The 16,194-nt window shown below is 41.1% G+C and overlaps 1 protein-coding gene across 2 annotated transcripts in view; it reads left to right on the top strand.

Annotated features, from left to right (window-relative positions):
• LOC139444722 (phosducin-like protein) overlaps window positions 1-15,428 on the top strand; it is a 160,680-nt gene extending 145,252 nt beyond the window's left edge. For both annotated transcript variants that reach the window (XM_071225652.1, XM_071225653.1), the window contains exons 7-8: window positions 9,549-9,673; window positions 15,259-15,428. In XM_071225652.1, coding sequence (XP_071081753.1) covers window positions 9,549-9,673; window positions 15,259-15,376 — 243 coding nt within the window. In that variant the 3' untranslated portion in view covers window positions 15,377-15,428. The remainder of the gene's footprint in view (window positions 1-9,548; window positions 9,674-15,258) is intronic.
• Window positions 15,429-16,194: the final 766 nt, after the last annotated feature.

The raw sequence follows: 16,194 nt of genomic DNA on the forward strand, positions 1-16,194 counted from the left end.
CAAGTACTCTGTTACTACTTTGTCTGTGGAGAATTGCGATCTTGCCCACTTGGATACTCCCATTCGGCATACAGTCCCGCTTATACCTCAAAAATGTCGGAAAGGGAAGCCAAGTCCCAAAGAAAGACAACATGAAGCCCCGGATGATCTTTAATGTGAAGATGTTCAATGCATTATATATCCAAGTCCGCCGCATTTTTTAATGACGTCCATTGCGCTACTTCAGGCGATCATTCAGAGAGTCGACCATATGGTCAGTCTCAAACTTCAAGACGCGAACCCATACATCAGGAGCACCACTGTTTCCTCTGGCTCATTTTCCAAGGCCGCCACTACCACAACCTTTTAGTAAACTGAAGGTTGGTTCACAACGCTGGCACAGATCGCAGAAAGAAAGTTGTAGAATCACTGTGGCATGATGACCTCAAGCTGACCACCACTTCTCTTCAACAGGTCACCGAGTATCTGCAACATCTAAGATCTACTCAGAAGCTTGAAGGATCCACTTTGGCTACATATCTAACTGTGATTAACTCCATCATTTTCACTACAACTAGATTGAAGATCTCCATGGTTGCTGAACAACAGTCCATGATTCGGTCCTACAGGCTGGCTGACCAGTCGTCTCGATTCCGGGCCCACTTGGGATCTCAACATCATCCATTTCACTTCTTCAGAGTATGAGATACTTGCTGAAAAGGACTTCGAGTTGTTCACCATAAGATGTTTTTTATCCTAGCCCTTGCTACAGCTACTGGAGTAAGTGCGATTCACACTCTTGATCCAGGGTCCAGTTTGAATTAATACACAATGGGAAGATCTTCCTGGTGCTTTGCTGGAACCGCATCTTGAAGAATCAGCTTCTGGGTCAGCCAAACCAGTTGTTTACCATCTAGTCATTGGCATCCATCCTGAACCCAGATGACCATGACACTTCATCGCACTTTCCATGGCAGCCACAATGGAAGCCTCCCTTAGTACAGTATCCTTTTGGCTTCACTGCACTATCCTGCAGGCCTACACCTTTGCTGAATTGCTTCCTCCTGTGACATTCAATCCACATGAGACTTGAGCTGTCACCTCTAACATTGACTTGCACAGCAATTGAACACTGTCTGCCATTATGGAGGGATGTTTTTGGAAGTCTGACATTGTCTTCACTTCCCACTATCTGAGTGAGATCTCCATCACCAGCGTTCATGGCTTTCATCAGTATGGTCCCTTTGTCCTGGCCCAGCAGAGATAGACGTTTATTGTCTTTATTAGGGTTCCCAGACTGACTACTCAGTGGAGAGTGAGCTACTTTGTCGTAGAGACTCTGGTATTCAACATCGAAGTTGGCACAAGTCACAGCTGTTTCAGCTGTGTCCCCACCCCTTACCTGCTTTACCACCTCTTCTTTAGGCACTTGATTTCACGGTATTGGATTGATGTTCCTCTTGTGTATGTTGTCGATCGTTCCTCTTCTTGCCTCAGCATGATTCCATCCCTCGACGGAGGGTTAAAAGAGATGCCTAGCCGGCTCACCCTATTGTCCAGCGGAGACAGTGGTGTTGTCTGTCTTGTAGAACTGATTGCCTGGAGACCCCTCCCAGATTGGTTTTAAGTCGTATGCTGAACAGAGCTGTATTCGTGAAAGCACTTTGCACATGATCTTCCTGACTAACATAAGAATCATGTCACCTGTTATTGTGTTTTTACCCACTCACAAGTTCTTGTCTTTACAACACTAGACAGTGTTATAGTTTCTGTATCACTGTTTAGCACCAGCTTCCTCGTGTATGTGTCACATACATACTCTTCACAAGCTAGGGTATCTGCCCCCCACCGTCCAACAATTGGATAAAATTCATATACTTATCCTATCTCACACGCTATATACCCTCCTGACCATCCCCACATCACAGCTCCTCCAGCCTTTCAGCTCTAAGAAAGAGAATGAAGTGGCAGAGGTAGTCAGGTGATGATAGTCGTGTGAGCTCACGACGCACAGGATTACTGTGCGTGACCCATTTGTTTGGGTGGTGACCATGGTAATGCTGGGATGTGAGAATTGTTTTTAGAAGCTGGAAACTTTGATCAAGCATGTTTCAGAGTATTGAAAGAAGAAGGAAGAAATGCATTGTGTGAGATTGGAGAAATATATAAATATACTATTCAAAGTTTTATTTACTATTTATCATATTTTATCAATAGATTTGATATTTTTTAAATATTTCCTACAATGTTTTTTAAAAATAATTTCTGGGACGCATGTTTTGGCAATGAGTCTGTATTGAACATGTCAGTGAGCAAAATACAGATGATTCAAGCCTAACTGTAAGTAAATTATATAAAGTAATAAATAAAATCAACCACAATATATCTACAAGTTGTCAAACTTAAATCTGAGTTGTTATTTCTATCTTATTGTGTGTGTACAGTCAACTGACATCTCAGCGTTTGATGCCTCTACTTTTAGGCTTGGACATGTTTAATGCCAAAATATATGCATAAGAAATCTTTGTCACAGTTAATAACCTAGCATCATACATCCATGAGTTCCATTTATTTGATATAAGGCACAATTTCCTGCTTAAAACGTTCAGAATAACACAATTTTACCAAAACCTTTCGTCTAAATCTGAAATTTATCATACACGAATACGGGATCCAATGTTGTAATTTGATTGGTTGCCAAATATAAAAAGCTTCACAGAAAGGACAGTCGCAACAGGCCCGGAAACTCTGTCTCAACAAAATGTCCGATGCCTCTGAGGCTACTATGCCTCCTGTTATATCCGTCTCTACGTCAGGCTCGCTCTTTACGAAGCCCAACTCTACCCGTCTCCTAGTCAGGGACGATGTCCAACTCCTCAATCGTTGATTAATCACAGGTGCCGATGTCCATCCCCTCTATTTCGATTTACACAGCCTCTTCTACTATGATGACACTGGACGTGGCACTAACCACCTTTAGCTCGTCCCTCCCTCAGACGCTCCAGCTATCCACAGCCTGTGGCATTGACGCTTCAGGCGCCTCCGTGATTCCGACATCCAGGCGCCTTACATATATTCGTTTTCCTGGTTTCACTACATGCAGATGTTTCAACAATCCATGCCCAGGTTTTCTAGTGCACCTGCTCTGGCTCCTCCAGCCTCAGTCATACCCACGGTGTCTCTGCAAGCGCCTCTACTAGCATCTTTACAAGCGCCTCTGCAGACACCTAGAGTGGATTTAGGTGGCCCCCCCCCCCTATGGCCCGCTCAACGGCCTGCTCAAATTCATGTCTTGGCTCTGCGTCTCTGGGCGCCTCATCCCGAAGCAGTGAGATCAGGTTGTCTCGTCCTAGACACCGCTCTCGGAGCCACTCTCCATTTAGATGTTCTAGGGATTATCATTCCAACTCCTGATAGCTCTTTCGTCATGGCTTATGAAGGCTCACTATCTGATGTTGACACCCACCTAGGTCTAATCAGCGGATTGGCTTGCAGATTGCCTGGCTTCTGTAGCCCCATCACCGGGTTCAGGTGTATATAAGAAGTATACAGTCTTGTCCAACCCTACATGAGTCCCACCAGATCCTATGATTAAGGACATGATCTCTGTGTTGGACGAGGACTTCACCAAGCTCTCACTTATACCATCCTTCAAGGCACCCAAGTATAGTAAAGAGGATTTCCCTATACACGCACTAGACCTCGCAGATCATGCTCACTCACTTGATGAGGACCTTCACTGCATGACAGTGCATGAAACCGAACTACGGCGCTCCCTCAAACCTCTGTCATGGCATCCACCTCCAGAGCTGTAATACAAGATCTCTTTGAGGATAACCCCAGCCATCTTGACCACCTTACTGCTGTCCTGGCCTATCTACAGCGCCGAATAGAACACGAGGGCTCATATCCATGCAGCGCTCGTTGAGTTCACCAACACACGTTGACTCGGCTTCGCCACCCACCACTTGTGAGATGTTGCCCTAGAAGATGCGGAAGGCGTACACAGCTTTGGCTCTTTGGTGGTTTCCCAGCAGGTCCCCGCACGGGACACCACTAATGTTTCCACATGTCTAGAGCTGGCCTTTCGACTTCTGTGGTGAGTGTCACCCCAGGTTAGAAAGTTACATGCTACATGCATTAGACTCGGTACGTCAGTCCTAGACTTTATTTTCATTTAACTTCTATGACTGTCGATAAAAATGGTCACTCGATGCTAGACATCGCTATTGCTGATTGGTTTGAGTTTTGAGAATTTCATTGAAGATCACATCTGAAGGTATACCCTCCACCGTACCATCAGATAAAGATGTATTTAGTTAATGCAGTATAAGTTAAAAAATCAAGTAAAATCCTAGATAATTTTTATATTTGTATACTTATCCTGCATATCTGCATCTAAAGTGGCCCACCCATCGTAGAGCTGCCTCTTCACGATGTCTTCAGAAGCTGTGTTTTCAGCAGTAATGTGCCAATCAGTGACATCACCTCTTTCGTGGTCACAACGGAGCTGTGAGGGTTAGCCACTCAACCAGTTGGAACAACTTCTTCAGCAAGACCTCTCACAGCTCTTTCTCTCTGTCAAGAACAAGCAGTAAATGCATTATCATGATATAACATTTATACTAAGTTTTCATGTAATAATTAGATCCATAGCAAGTGCTTTTATAGGTTATCCTGGTGTAACATTTATACAAAATTTCATATAATTAGAGAACAGCAAGTAATACATATTAGGATCCAGGAAAAATTCAGACACAAAATATTAGTAGTTTCAGTTATTGCTTTTTTAGATAGATCCTAGCCTAAGGTAACAAGAACACATCTCCCAAACATACTATACTTTTCAAAAAGAGAAACTTGACACCATCTTTTAAAATTTAAGATAAAAACAATATGTGAAAATAGGACACAGAAACCATAATTGAAACACCGTTTGAGGATCAATGTACACAATGTTCAAAACATTAATCATGTCGTACAGACAGACACACATACACAATAGAGTTAATGTCACACGGGTACAGGAAATGTCAGTTGTGACCACCATGTGCATCAATTACCGCTTGACACTGACGACCCATAGATGCAGTCAAGTTGTGAATAATACGCTGTGGAATGTGCTGCCATTCATGCTGAAGTGCCACAAGAAGCGTCGGAAGTGTTTGTTGTGGTGGAGTCCTTCGGCGCATGTGTCGATCCAACTCGTCCCACAGATGCTCAATCAGGGACAAATCTGGTGACTGCGCTGGACAAGGTAATGTCTGGATGTTGTTGCGCTGTAGAAAGTCATGACAAATACGTGCAATATGCGGCCAAGCGTGGAATTGCCCACCGTGAACGTTGAAGTGAGGCAGAATGTAAGGCTGTAGGATCAAGTCTCTGTAACGCACACCAGTCAATGTACCTGCCACATGCACGAGATGCGTCCTACCACCCTGATGAATTCCAGCCCACACCATGACACTCCCGCCGCCAAATGGGACAACCTGCTGCACACACTTTGGGGTGTAACGTTCATCCTGACATCTGTAGACACGTGTCTGCCCATCAGAACGTGTGAGTAGAAAACTCATCAGTGAACAGTTCATTTCTCCACCTTGTACATGCCCATCTCACCCTCTGTTGACACCAATGCAGACCGTCTGCCAGATTATGTGGGGTCAATACATGACGTGGAACAGGTCTTCGTGCAAAAATTGGTTTGTGTGGTTGTAGACATTGCTGTGGAAGTGCGTTCTCATAAGTGTCGCAGCCAAATGTATCGATCTTGTGCTGGCGTTGTCACCCTTGGTCTCCCTGACCTTGATCTGTCATCAACTCTGTTGGTGTTGTTGTACCGGGTCCATAATGTAGAGATTGTCGGTCGGGATACGCCAAGGTGCCTGGCCACATCTTGCTGAGTTGCTCCAGCTTGTAATCTGCCAATGGCGTCGTGAGGTTGAGCTGTATTCAGTCTTGGTATTCTGTCACCGCGTCTACTGTCGTTTTAAGGTCTGTATGTTTTTTTATACCCCTTTAGCAGGGGTGCATGCATGCATAAATGCAGGATCCTGTGCTGCACGTTTTTTACAGCCGGTTGCGTTTGGATGAATCTGTAAAATTTATCCTCAAACACTACGTTTATGTGGTTTGGATGTGTTTCCGCGAATTATGGAAACATCATCCTTCTGTTTGACTAATTCTAATCACATTTCATTTAATGATTTTGGATATTTGGAGAAAAGTGGTTTTACATGTCAGGTTTCTTTTTTTGAAGAGTGTATATCAATAAGACAAAAGTTATGTTTACATAGTTTTATAGATTGCCTTGAACTATTTTATTTAAGTAAATCTGTCATCACCTACATTAGAATAACATTCAGCAATTACTTCAATTTAGACTCATTAAGGATTAGCCCCATACAAGCTTGTCTATTGTGATACCATAATCTCTTTCCAAGCACCCAGTGAATATGTCAACAAGATTAGTGTCAGTCCAACAGGATTAAGTATTCCCCTCTGTCTAACAATTCATTAACCACAGGGCACACCCCATTGTGTATCAACCAGTCGTATTCCTTTTTATGGTTCTAAGTTTCAAAATTAGAAATAGGGGGCTCTTATTACAAAATTATGTTGGTGAAAAAAATAAAGTTAGTTGAGTTAAAGGATAAATTTCGAGGTTTATGCTGACAGCCTGAAATGTTTATATACGACAGATTTATTTTTCCAGAATTTAATTGCCCATAATTAAGGGTGCATATAACACATGAGTGCGTATTATACACGAATCAATAAGTCTTGTGTTCATTGATCAATTGGAAGGGGTGCTAATTGGGATTGTTCACTAGCCAATATATTAGCAAATATCGCTGTGGGCGGTTATTGGAGTGGGGCGCTTATCACATCGAATACTGTATCAGAAATCTGATTACAAACTAAAACACCTGCTACAAAAGCCACTCAAAAAACCAAAGATCCATCATAAAACCAAAAAAATTGACAGAGTAATAACTAAACTACAAACAGGCCACACTAAGTTAAACTCGCACCTACACCAAATTAAAAAACACCAAACGGGTAAATGCCCCCACTGCAACTTAAAAGAAACGCCTGAACATGAAATACTATATTGCACACATTACAAGCAACACAGAACAACACTCCAATCCACACTAAATTGCGACAATCAAATGACACTAGCAACGGTACTAAACCCCCTAAATGACTTACAAACTTTTAAAGCACTAGGCATATATCTAAGTATATCTAATCCAAACAGGCCTCCGCAGCCGCATTTAAAAAATTACAACAAACCCACCTAGGTTGCCTCACCTTTTCGGACATACCCTTTTCGGCCAAACACTTAATGGCCTAGGGGGCCCGTGCGCGAAATATGCATATGTCAGAAAGCGCACGTTAAATTCCCAATTTAAGTACATAAGTTATGTTAAGCAGAAGGGCTAAGACGCTCATACCAAGCTGACCTCTCTCCCACAACCCAGAGGGTTGTACCAACTCTCTGTGGCACCATCAGCTATATTTAAGAAATTGTTCATTGTTAATTGTTCTTGGAAATATAATTGTGATTAGTCTCCTGTGACTCCGACTCTTTGCTGACTAATTCCCCCAAGGAAACCAGCAAGCCATTTGGAAGGTTTTGTACATCAGAACAGAACCATAATAACATTATGAAGTAATGCAGTATAAGTATACAAAAATATATAAAATACACTCAACAACAAAAGTTCCTGTGACACCAATATTTTAGTCTATTTTTCAAACAAGTAAACTTTGTTTTTCAATATTGCAGTACATGTATGGAATCAAGTCACAAAAACGAAACTGCTACAGAAAAGCATGCATTCCATGCAAAAGTTGACTTTTATGCAAGCCCCATGCATTTCACTACCCAAGAATGGGTATAAAAACATGTGCGTTAACGGGATTCCATATGCATTGTTTAGCATCGTGCTGATAACAACCACTCAGAAAAACAACAAAATTATGCAATTATCAAACGTTACGAAATGCCACGCCTGTCCGAAAATGAGTGTCTGTGTGCCATTGGTATGCTTGAAGCAGGATCGAGTCAACGTGATGTTGTAAGACAATTTAATGTCCACAGAAACACCATTTGTTGTTTATGGCAACGTTGGCAACAGACGAATGCAGTCAGAGACCATCCTCGGAGTGGCAGGCCACATGTAACTAATAATCAACAAGACAACTGGATTCGAACAACACACCTACGAAATCGATTCCAGCCAGCAACAGTGACTGCTGGAAGCATCCCTGGCCTTGGACGAATATCTTCACAAACTGTACATCGTCGCCTCAGATGTGCAGGGATTGTCGCCAGAAGACCCGCCAGACGTCCCATTTTGACAGGAAACTACCGTCAAGCGTGTCTACAGTGGTGCAGACAGCGTCTACGCTGGACAGCCATGCAGTGGGGACAAGTTCTATTCACTGACGAATCTAGTTTTCACCTCAGCCACAGCGATGGATGGATTTGATTATACCGACGTCTAGGTGAACGTTACGTCAATCATTGTTTCATTGAAGAAGATCGGTTCGGGGGTGGCAGCTTTATGGTATGGGGGTGGGATTACAGCAAGACAGAGGACCCGTTTGATAGTGGTAGAGGGAAATCTCAATGGACAGCGCTACCGCTATGAGATCATCGGCCCTGTTGTTCTAACCGTTTATGCGTCGTCATGGCCCAGGCATTACCTTTCAACATGACAACGCCCGGCCTCATATTGCTTGACTTGTTCAGTATTCTCTTCAACAAAACAACGTAAATGTCATCCCCTGGCCGGCTCGCACCCCTGATCTCACACCAATCGAGCACATGTGGGATGAGAAGCGTTTTTAACATTTTTTAGTTTGTTAATTTCGACCACCAACCCTACAATTTGGAGGAAAAACATCTGCTAAGCAAATGAGCCCTCTTATGCAAGTACAGTCCTTCCTCGTTATAATGCCACTCTTTCCTCCAGCAGAAAATATGTCATTATATCCAGGGAGGTGAAAAACAGACCTAACTGACATGATATATGGAAGATTAAATAAGAACCAAGACACATCCATTCAATCAATGCTATAGTGACCATTGTCAAAAAAAAATTAATTTAAGAGAAAGCTTACTTCAGGTCTCTGCTAAGAAGACATATTATTATGAATAAGTCGATTACGAAGGACTGAATAACAACATAATAGGCATAAACAGGAACAGGATTATAAATGATGTTGATTATGTCGACAAAATAGTTTTTAAAAATAGTAGAGTTCGAAAGAATATGGATTGACAGATATATACCCAGCCAATGACTCTCTGACCCCATTATAACCATGGATGAATACCGACATTCAGACCCAAATTTGTAAATGTAATATTAAGACATAGCATAGCAAAAAGAGGTGACCAAGGCTCTGCTAGGGCATGTTTTCGACATCAGTGTATGACATTCAGCACTACTGTATGTGGTGGGTTGTTTCTCCAGAACTGTGCCTGGTATCTTACTTCCAGGAGAAGGGATAGAATCTGTCAGATCATAACTCTTGTTCATTTGGATTTTCAGGCAGCCAATGGCGTTCCAGCACTCTTGATATACAGAAACAAAGAATTGATAGGAAACTACATCCGACTGTCAGATGAATTTGGAGAGGATTTTTTTGCTTCGGATATAGAGAGTTTTTTGCAAGAGTATGTATCTTAATCATGCAAGGTGGACAAATTTTGTCACATATTTGAATTACAACATATATTTTGTATTACTAGGTCCATTGCCTAAGTGATTCATTCAAAATGTTTTATTGAAGCAATGCAAGTAACAGTATGATTAAAACTTTATATTCAAAACATCAAATTTACTTCTTAGAGAATAATCTGCACATTCTAGGAATTGCAGATTATCTATACTCATTGAGTGAGAGATGTAAGCCCCCAGTGAGGAACATATTCACTCACATGATATACTTTAGGAACATATTCACTCACATGATATACTATAGGAACATATTCACTCACATGATATACTTTAGGAACATATTCACTCACATGATATACTATAGGAACATATTCACTCACATGATATACTATAGGAAAATATTCACTCACATGATATTCTTTAGGAACATATTCACTCACATGATATACTATAGGAACATATTCACTCACATGATATACTATAGGAACATATTCACTCACATGATATACTATAGGAAAATATTCACTCACATGATATTCTTTAGGAACATATTCACTCACATGATATACTATAGGAACATATTCACTCACATGATATACTATAGGAACATATTCACTCACATGATATACTATAGGAACATATTCACTCACATGATATTCTTTAGGAACATATTCACTCACATAATATACTATAGGAAAATATTCACTCACATGATATTCTTTAGGAACATATTCACTCACATGATATACTATAGGAACATATTCACTCACATGATATACTATAAGAACATATTTACTCACATGATAGGAAAATATTCACTCACATGATACACTATAGGAAAATATTCACTCACATGATATCCTTTAGGAACATATTCACTCACATGATATAATATAGGCACATATTCACTCACATGATATTCTAAGGGTTCCAAGTCCAAAAAAAACATGCTCCCTCTGCCACAGACACGTGACAGCCGTGGCAGTAGCTCTGAAGGATTATGAATCACCAGCCTTCTACAGTTATTCAGCACAGTCATCGTGCTGCTCAACCTATGGGTAGCAGGTGAGCGAAAAACACATACCACGTGATACCGACTAAACCCAGCACGAACAACCTTGGGGGTACTACCGGGAGCTAAGGGCTCTTCTCATGATGAAACCAGTACGGTCACATTTGAGCAAAATGACTATTCATTTAAAGACATCATTTATGAAATCTATCAGCTGATTCCTTGTGTCAAACCACAAAGCAATGATGAAGCTTAACCGGTGCTTATTGAGCAGGTTGGTTATGAAGGTTTTCATACATTTTCTTATACGTCATTCACTGAAAATGTGGTCACTAAAATTAATGTGGAAATGCTTCCACCTGCAGAAATTCACAAAGGCAGACATTGCTATAAGACACACAATTGCCCTACCATCGACGAGGAATTTCTTTATCTGGTCAAACATCAAAGATGAATGTTGAGATGAATAAATTCAAAGAATTTTGCTGGTTTGCATGTACTTCCATCTGTCAACAGTGAGGAATTAGCAGGTCAACTAAGTGACACCAAAGTAGATATGAATCTGGAACAGATCAATTTTATCAACAGTGTGCTGGACAGCTTTCTTCAGATGTCTGAAGATCTTCAGTGTGCACAGGTATGGATGTCCACACAATTTCTGCTTACACAACGCAACCATCTCATTCAACAAGGCAAGCACAATATTTCATACCCACAGGGCACAGCTTGATGTCTCATTTGATATTGGCCCCCAGTTCTTCAACAGCAGACTAACTTCTGTGATTGACGAGATTTCACGTTCCACAAATCAGAAATTCCAGAATGTCCATGGCATCGAGGTTCAATGAAAAGCACACGGCAGATACCCAGAGTCACATGGACCCTCCTAAATGCAGACATGTCATGTCGGGACGTGAGTCTTTTCATGTCTCTACTTGAAAAATATGTCATCCCTTTCCAGACCAAGTTGTGGGAGGTATGAGTCTCAAAGAGGCAGAGGTCATGGTAGATCCTATACCAGAGGGAGAGCCATCGTTCATGACTCAATAAATCCACCAGAAATCACTCAGCCCATTCTTATTGACCTTGCTATGCTATTGGACCTCGATCACAGACTACCAAAATTCAACTTAATGCCAACCGCAGGGCCAGTCAGCGGTCGTCTGTCACTATATACCAAAAATTGGAAGTGAATTACAGATAACCATTGGCTGCTTAAAGTGGTAAAAAAAGGATACAAACTGCATTTCCAACAGCGTCTTGAGCTTGTAGTCCACCTCCAAAGGACGCCAATTTCATCTAGTAGGGGCAGCAAAGTTAGTGGCTACAAGCTTCAAATTTGCTCATGATAATAGACCTAAAGGTATTCAATAGAGATAACCTGGTACGTCCCCCAAAGTTTCAAATGGAGTTAGTCAAAAAGCTACGTAACTCTCTCAGACAGGTAGATTGGCTAGTCAGCATCATCAGCTTCGCTCATCTAAGTCTTGTAAGTCTCCACAACGATTTCCTCTAAGCCGATGAAGACAAATTGCAGATAAAGCAGAACGCAATATTTCTTATTCAACTCCTATCACATTTGGGTCTCCTGGTACATCCCATTCACTTGGAATTAAAAATTACTCAAGACATTGTGTATATAGGGGTGAGGTTTCAGCTTTCAAGAGGTATCTTAAAACCTCCAGAGGACAGACATCTAACAGCAAGAGAGATGATCCAAAATGAGATGACCAACTCAGCAGGTCATGTCGTAATGTTATGCCAGGAATCCCTCTCGTATTTCCTCCTCCGGTACATCACCTAAACAAAGACGCATCAGGCCAAAGGTTGGGGTATGCATTCGGACGATGTCATAGTCCAAGGAGTGTGGTCAAACCAAGACTAAAAGTTACATATAAATTGTCTGGAAATGAGAGCCAGTATCCAAGCAATCAAAGCATGGACTCGTCTGCTGCACCACTCATCAGTACTGATAGCCACAGACAACACTATAGTGGTAGCTTACATACAACATCAAGGTGGCACCAGGAAACCTGAACATACTTGAAGACTGCCTATCCTGGAACTCAAGATTGTACCCACTGAATGGACCCTCCATCTCGAGGTAATCAAATGGATCACCTAATACTCCTTATCTGGATCTGTTTGCCACATGCCTAAACCATCGACTTCATGTTTAAGTCAGCCCAGTCCCAGAACCACTAGCCCTCCAGGTCGATACCCTATCCATGAGTTGGCTAGATGTTCACATTCCAACCTTGGTCTCTCCAAGACAGAGTAAAAGAAAGATTGCGTCATAATTCTGATAGCCCCGTCATGGCCCAACAGAGAGTGGTTTCCAAAACTGCTACCACTACTCATAGAGGAACCTTTCAGAATACCAGAACGTCACAATCTTCTCCGACAACCAAAAGCAGACGTATTTTACGGCAACCTCATCAATCTCCACCTTCACACCTGGAAACTATCATGGCAAAGGTGCAAGTCTCTGGTTTCTCTAAATCAGCTTCAGAAGCAGTGGCTAGCTCATGGAGACCAGCTTCCTCAGGTTTCTATGAAGTCAGGTGGAGAAAGTTCTGCAAATGGTGAACAGGTTGGCAAGACGAGACTATAACAATACCTACAGTGGCTGATTTCTTACTTCACCTGAGAAATGAGAAGAAATTCAGACATGGCACTATTGAAGGCTATAGATCAGCACTTTCCTCACTTCTGCAACATGATGGACTATCCATAGGTACTCATCCAGTATTAAATCAACTCATGAAGTCATTTTCTCTGGAGGTTGGTATAGTCCCACGCAATTTCCCACAATGGAACTTGCCTATCGTACTGTCCGCCCTGATAGAAGCACTATACGAGCCAATGACAGAGGCTACACTTTTAACAGCTTAAAAAAAGACAGCCTTACTCTTACCATTAGCTACAGCTGCCTGAGTGCTTGAGCTTCACACAATTGATATCAATTAAGCATACATAGGGCTGGAGCACGATATATTCTTCAGATCCCTACTGGTATTTATCGCCAAAAAACAGTCATCAGCATTTGGGCCACCAGCACATAAACAATACACTATTCCATCTTTGAGCAAAACAGTGGATCATTCGGACAGGCTATTATGCCCCAACAGTGTTACCATATCACAGCTACCCAAAACCACAGAAAAAGGAAAAAATGCCAAAATGTTTACTACTTTCTACCTAAGAGACGTGCATCACAATCTTGATGGACTATGCTCCCTGGGCCCCTTGGTGGCTGCCCAGGCTATAGTCACTCAGTAGCCTTTCCACCCCCTTTTCTTTTGAAGAAGTAGGGGCTGGGTGGGGTGGGTGGCCTGAAGATCCCAGAAAATACCACAAAATGAGGTGAGTTAGCCTTGTCAACTAGGTTGGGCAAATGATAGTTTAACATCTGGGATCATAGATCCTAGGTGATATGGTTATTACATCGTCTCTCAGCATAACATGTGTAGCTACTTCTGGTGTCGTCAAGGAAGACTTCAGAACCGGAATTAACATCAATATTATGTAAAGATCACTAACATATAACAGGGGATACATCATCAGAAGGAATGTACATCATTATCAAACCTAAGGTGAGGTGAGATGTATATGTATATGTAGATGCAACATGTATATGTCTAACAGTCACAATGAATTATTAACCGGAAGTGGCATCATAGATGGCCTCAGAACCGGTAGTGACTTCATAAATGACCCAAGTGACGTCAATAAAGGAGAATGAACCAAAAGTGACGACATAGAGGTCTTCAGATGTCATTAAAACAACATGAACAACATTACACAAAAACATTCCAAGTATTCCTAATTAAATCTAGTATGAAAAAAAAACAAAATATATGTCAGGTATTCAGATAGGTTCATTTTATAGGAGACTGACTGATTGTCATCAATTTGCAGAGTGTCATCTATGGGCACGTTGGTGAAGAGTTTAACAACATTGTTACTGATGATTTGATCTGGCTTTGATGTTCTTGAGTTTGGAGCAGGAGTCTGAGCTCAAGGAATCAGCTGATTTAAAAGCATTGAGATTTATCAACGCCTCTGTAGTCCAGTGGTTCACTCACTAGGTTCACTCTGTCATCTAGTGGTTCACTCACTAGGTTCACTCTGTCATCTAGTGGTTCACTCACTAGGTTCACTCTGTCATCTAGTGGTTCACTCACTTGGCTACAGATATGAAGGTTAAAAGTTTGATCCACTTAAATATAAAGAAAACATTTGCAGCTTGATGTTACATCATTCGCTCATTTACTTATGATTATTGTGTTCAAATGCAAAGTAAATCTCTTGCACGGTACAATAGCATGTTACAATTTCACCAGAACTTGCACATTCTACTCAACGTTTGCTAAGGATCACCACTTTAAGAGGGAAACTGTCATCTTGTGTGCAACTGTTGAAATAGCCAACGTGAAGACATGTTAAAAGAACGAAAACCTGTTATCATGAGCCACACAATGATGGTTTTCAATGAGAATGTGTAAGTTGTAGTTATAATCACTGAAATACAAATAATCACTTGGCTGTTTTCTTCTTCTTTTTCAGACACGGTATGCTTCCAGCTGAAGAAATATTAGGTGGTGTTCGGGATAAAATTACTGGGGAACTCTGCTTACCTTTGTCACAAGGCAATGACAGTGGCAGTGACTTTGAGATTGATTGATTTTGCCCAAGTAAAATATTTGTTTGTTAGAGGTCTAACTCTAGAAAAGCATTCACCATTCACCAAACATTCTTTGGGAAGATTATGTGATTTGAATTTTAGCAGATGCCAATTTCATATCATTTATAAACATCATTGCTAGAATTGATTTGAGCTTCATAGGTATATTTCCAAATGATGCATGACAAGAGGAATATACTTTTGACCGGCACATATTATGTAAACCATTTTTGGTACAATAGGTATAAAAGGCAGTTATTAAATAGTGATTTGTTATGAATCAGAAAATTGCCAACCAAAAGTATTTAATCAATTTGTTATGGCCTTATAATAACATGAACAAAATGTTATGAATGTAGAAATGTGCAAACACAAACGCAAACACTGTGTGAAGTAGTTGTTGTTCAACATCGTTGATAGTATGTGGTGTGTAATGCTCCCATGCTATGTTTCCAAAGTTTATTAGGCATGTCAGACATGCAGAAGAAATTACACATCTTGTTGGAATATCTGCCATACAGGGTTTTAGTTTTGGAAGTTCAGGAAGAGGCAATAATGGCGCAGCGTTAATTGTTGTTCTCAGATAAGTATATTTTCATGAGGATTAGTTTTGTGACATTCAAAATTGAAAGTTCATATTTTGTGAAACGATTAGAAACAATGTAACAAATAAGGCAATCTCAGAACGCAATTAGGTACAGAGTGAAAACTGTGTGAAGACAATTTGACTGAAATATTGCATGTAATCTTCATTATGACAGATAAGGAAGATCAATCACCTGATGAAGGAGCAAGTATATACTCTTAAACGTTGTGTT

This window comes from Haliotis cracherodii, unplaced genomic scaffold, assembly GCF_022045235.1.
Source record: "Haliotis cracherodii isolate W230 unplaced genomic scaffold, xgHalCrac1.p SCAF_6, whole genome shotgun sequence".
In the NCBI taxonomy this organism is placed as follows: Eukaryota; Metazoa; Mollusca; class Gastropoda; order Lepetellida; family Haliotidae; genus Haliotis; species Haliotis cracherodii.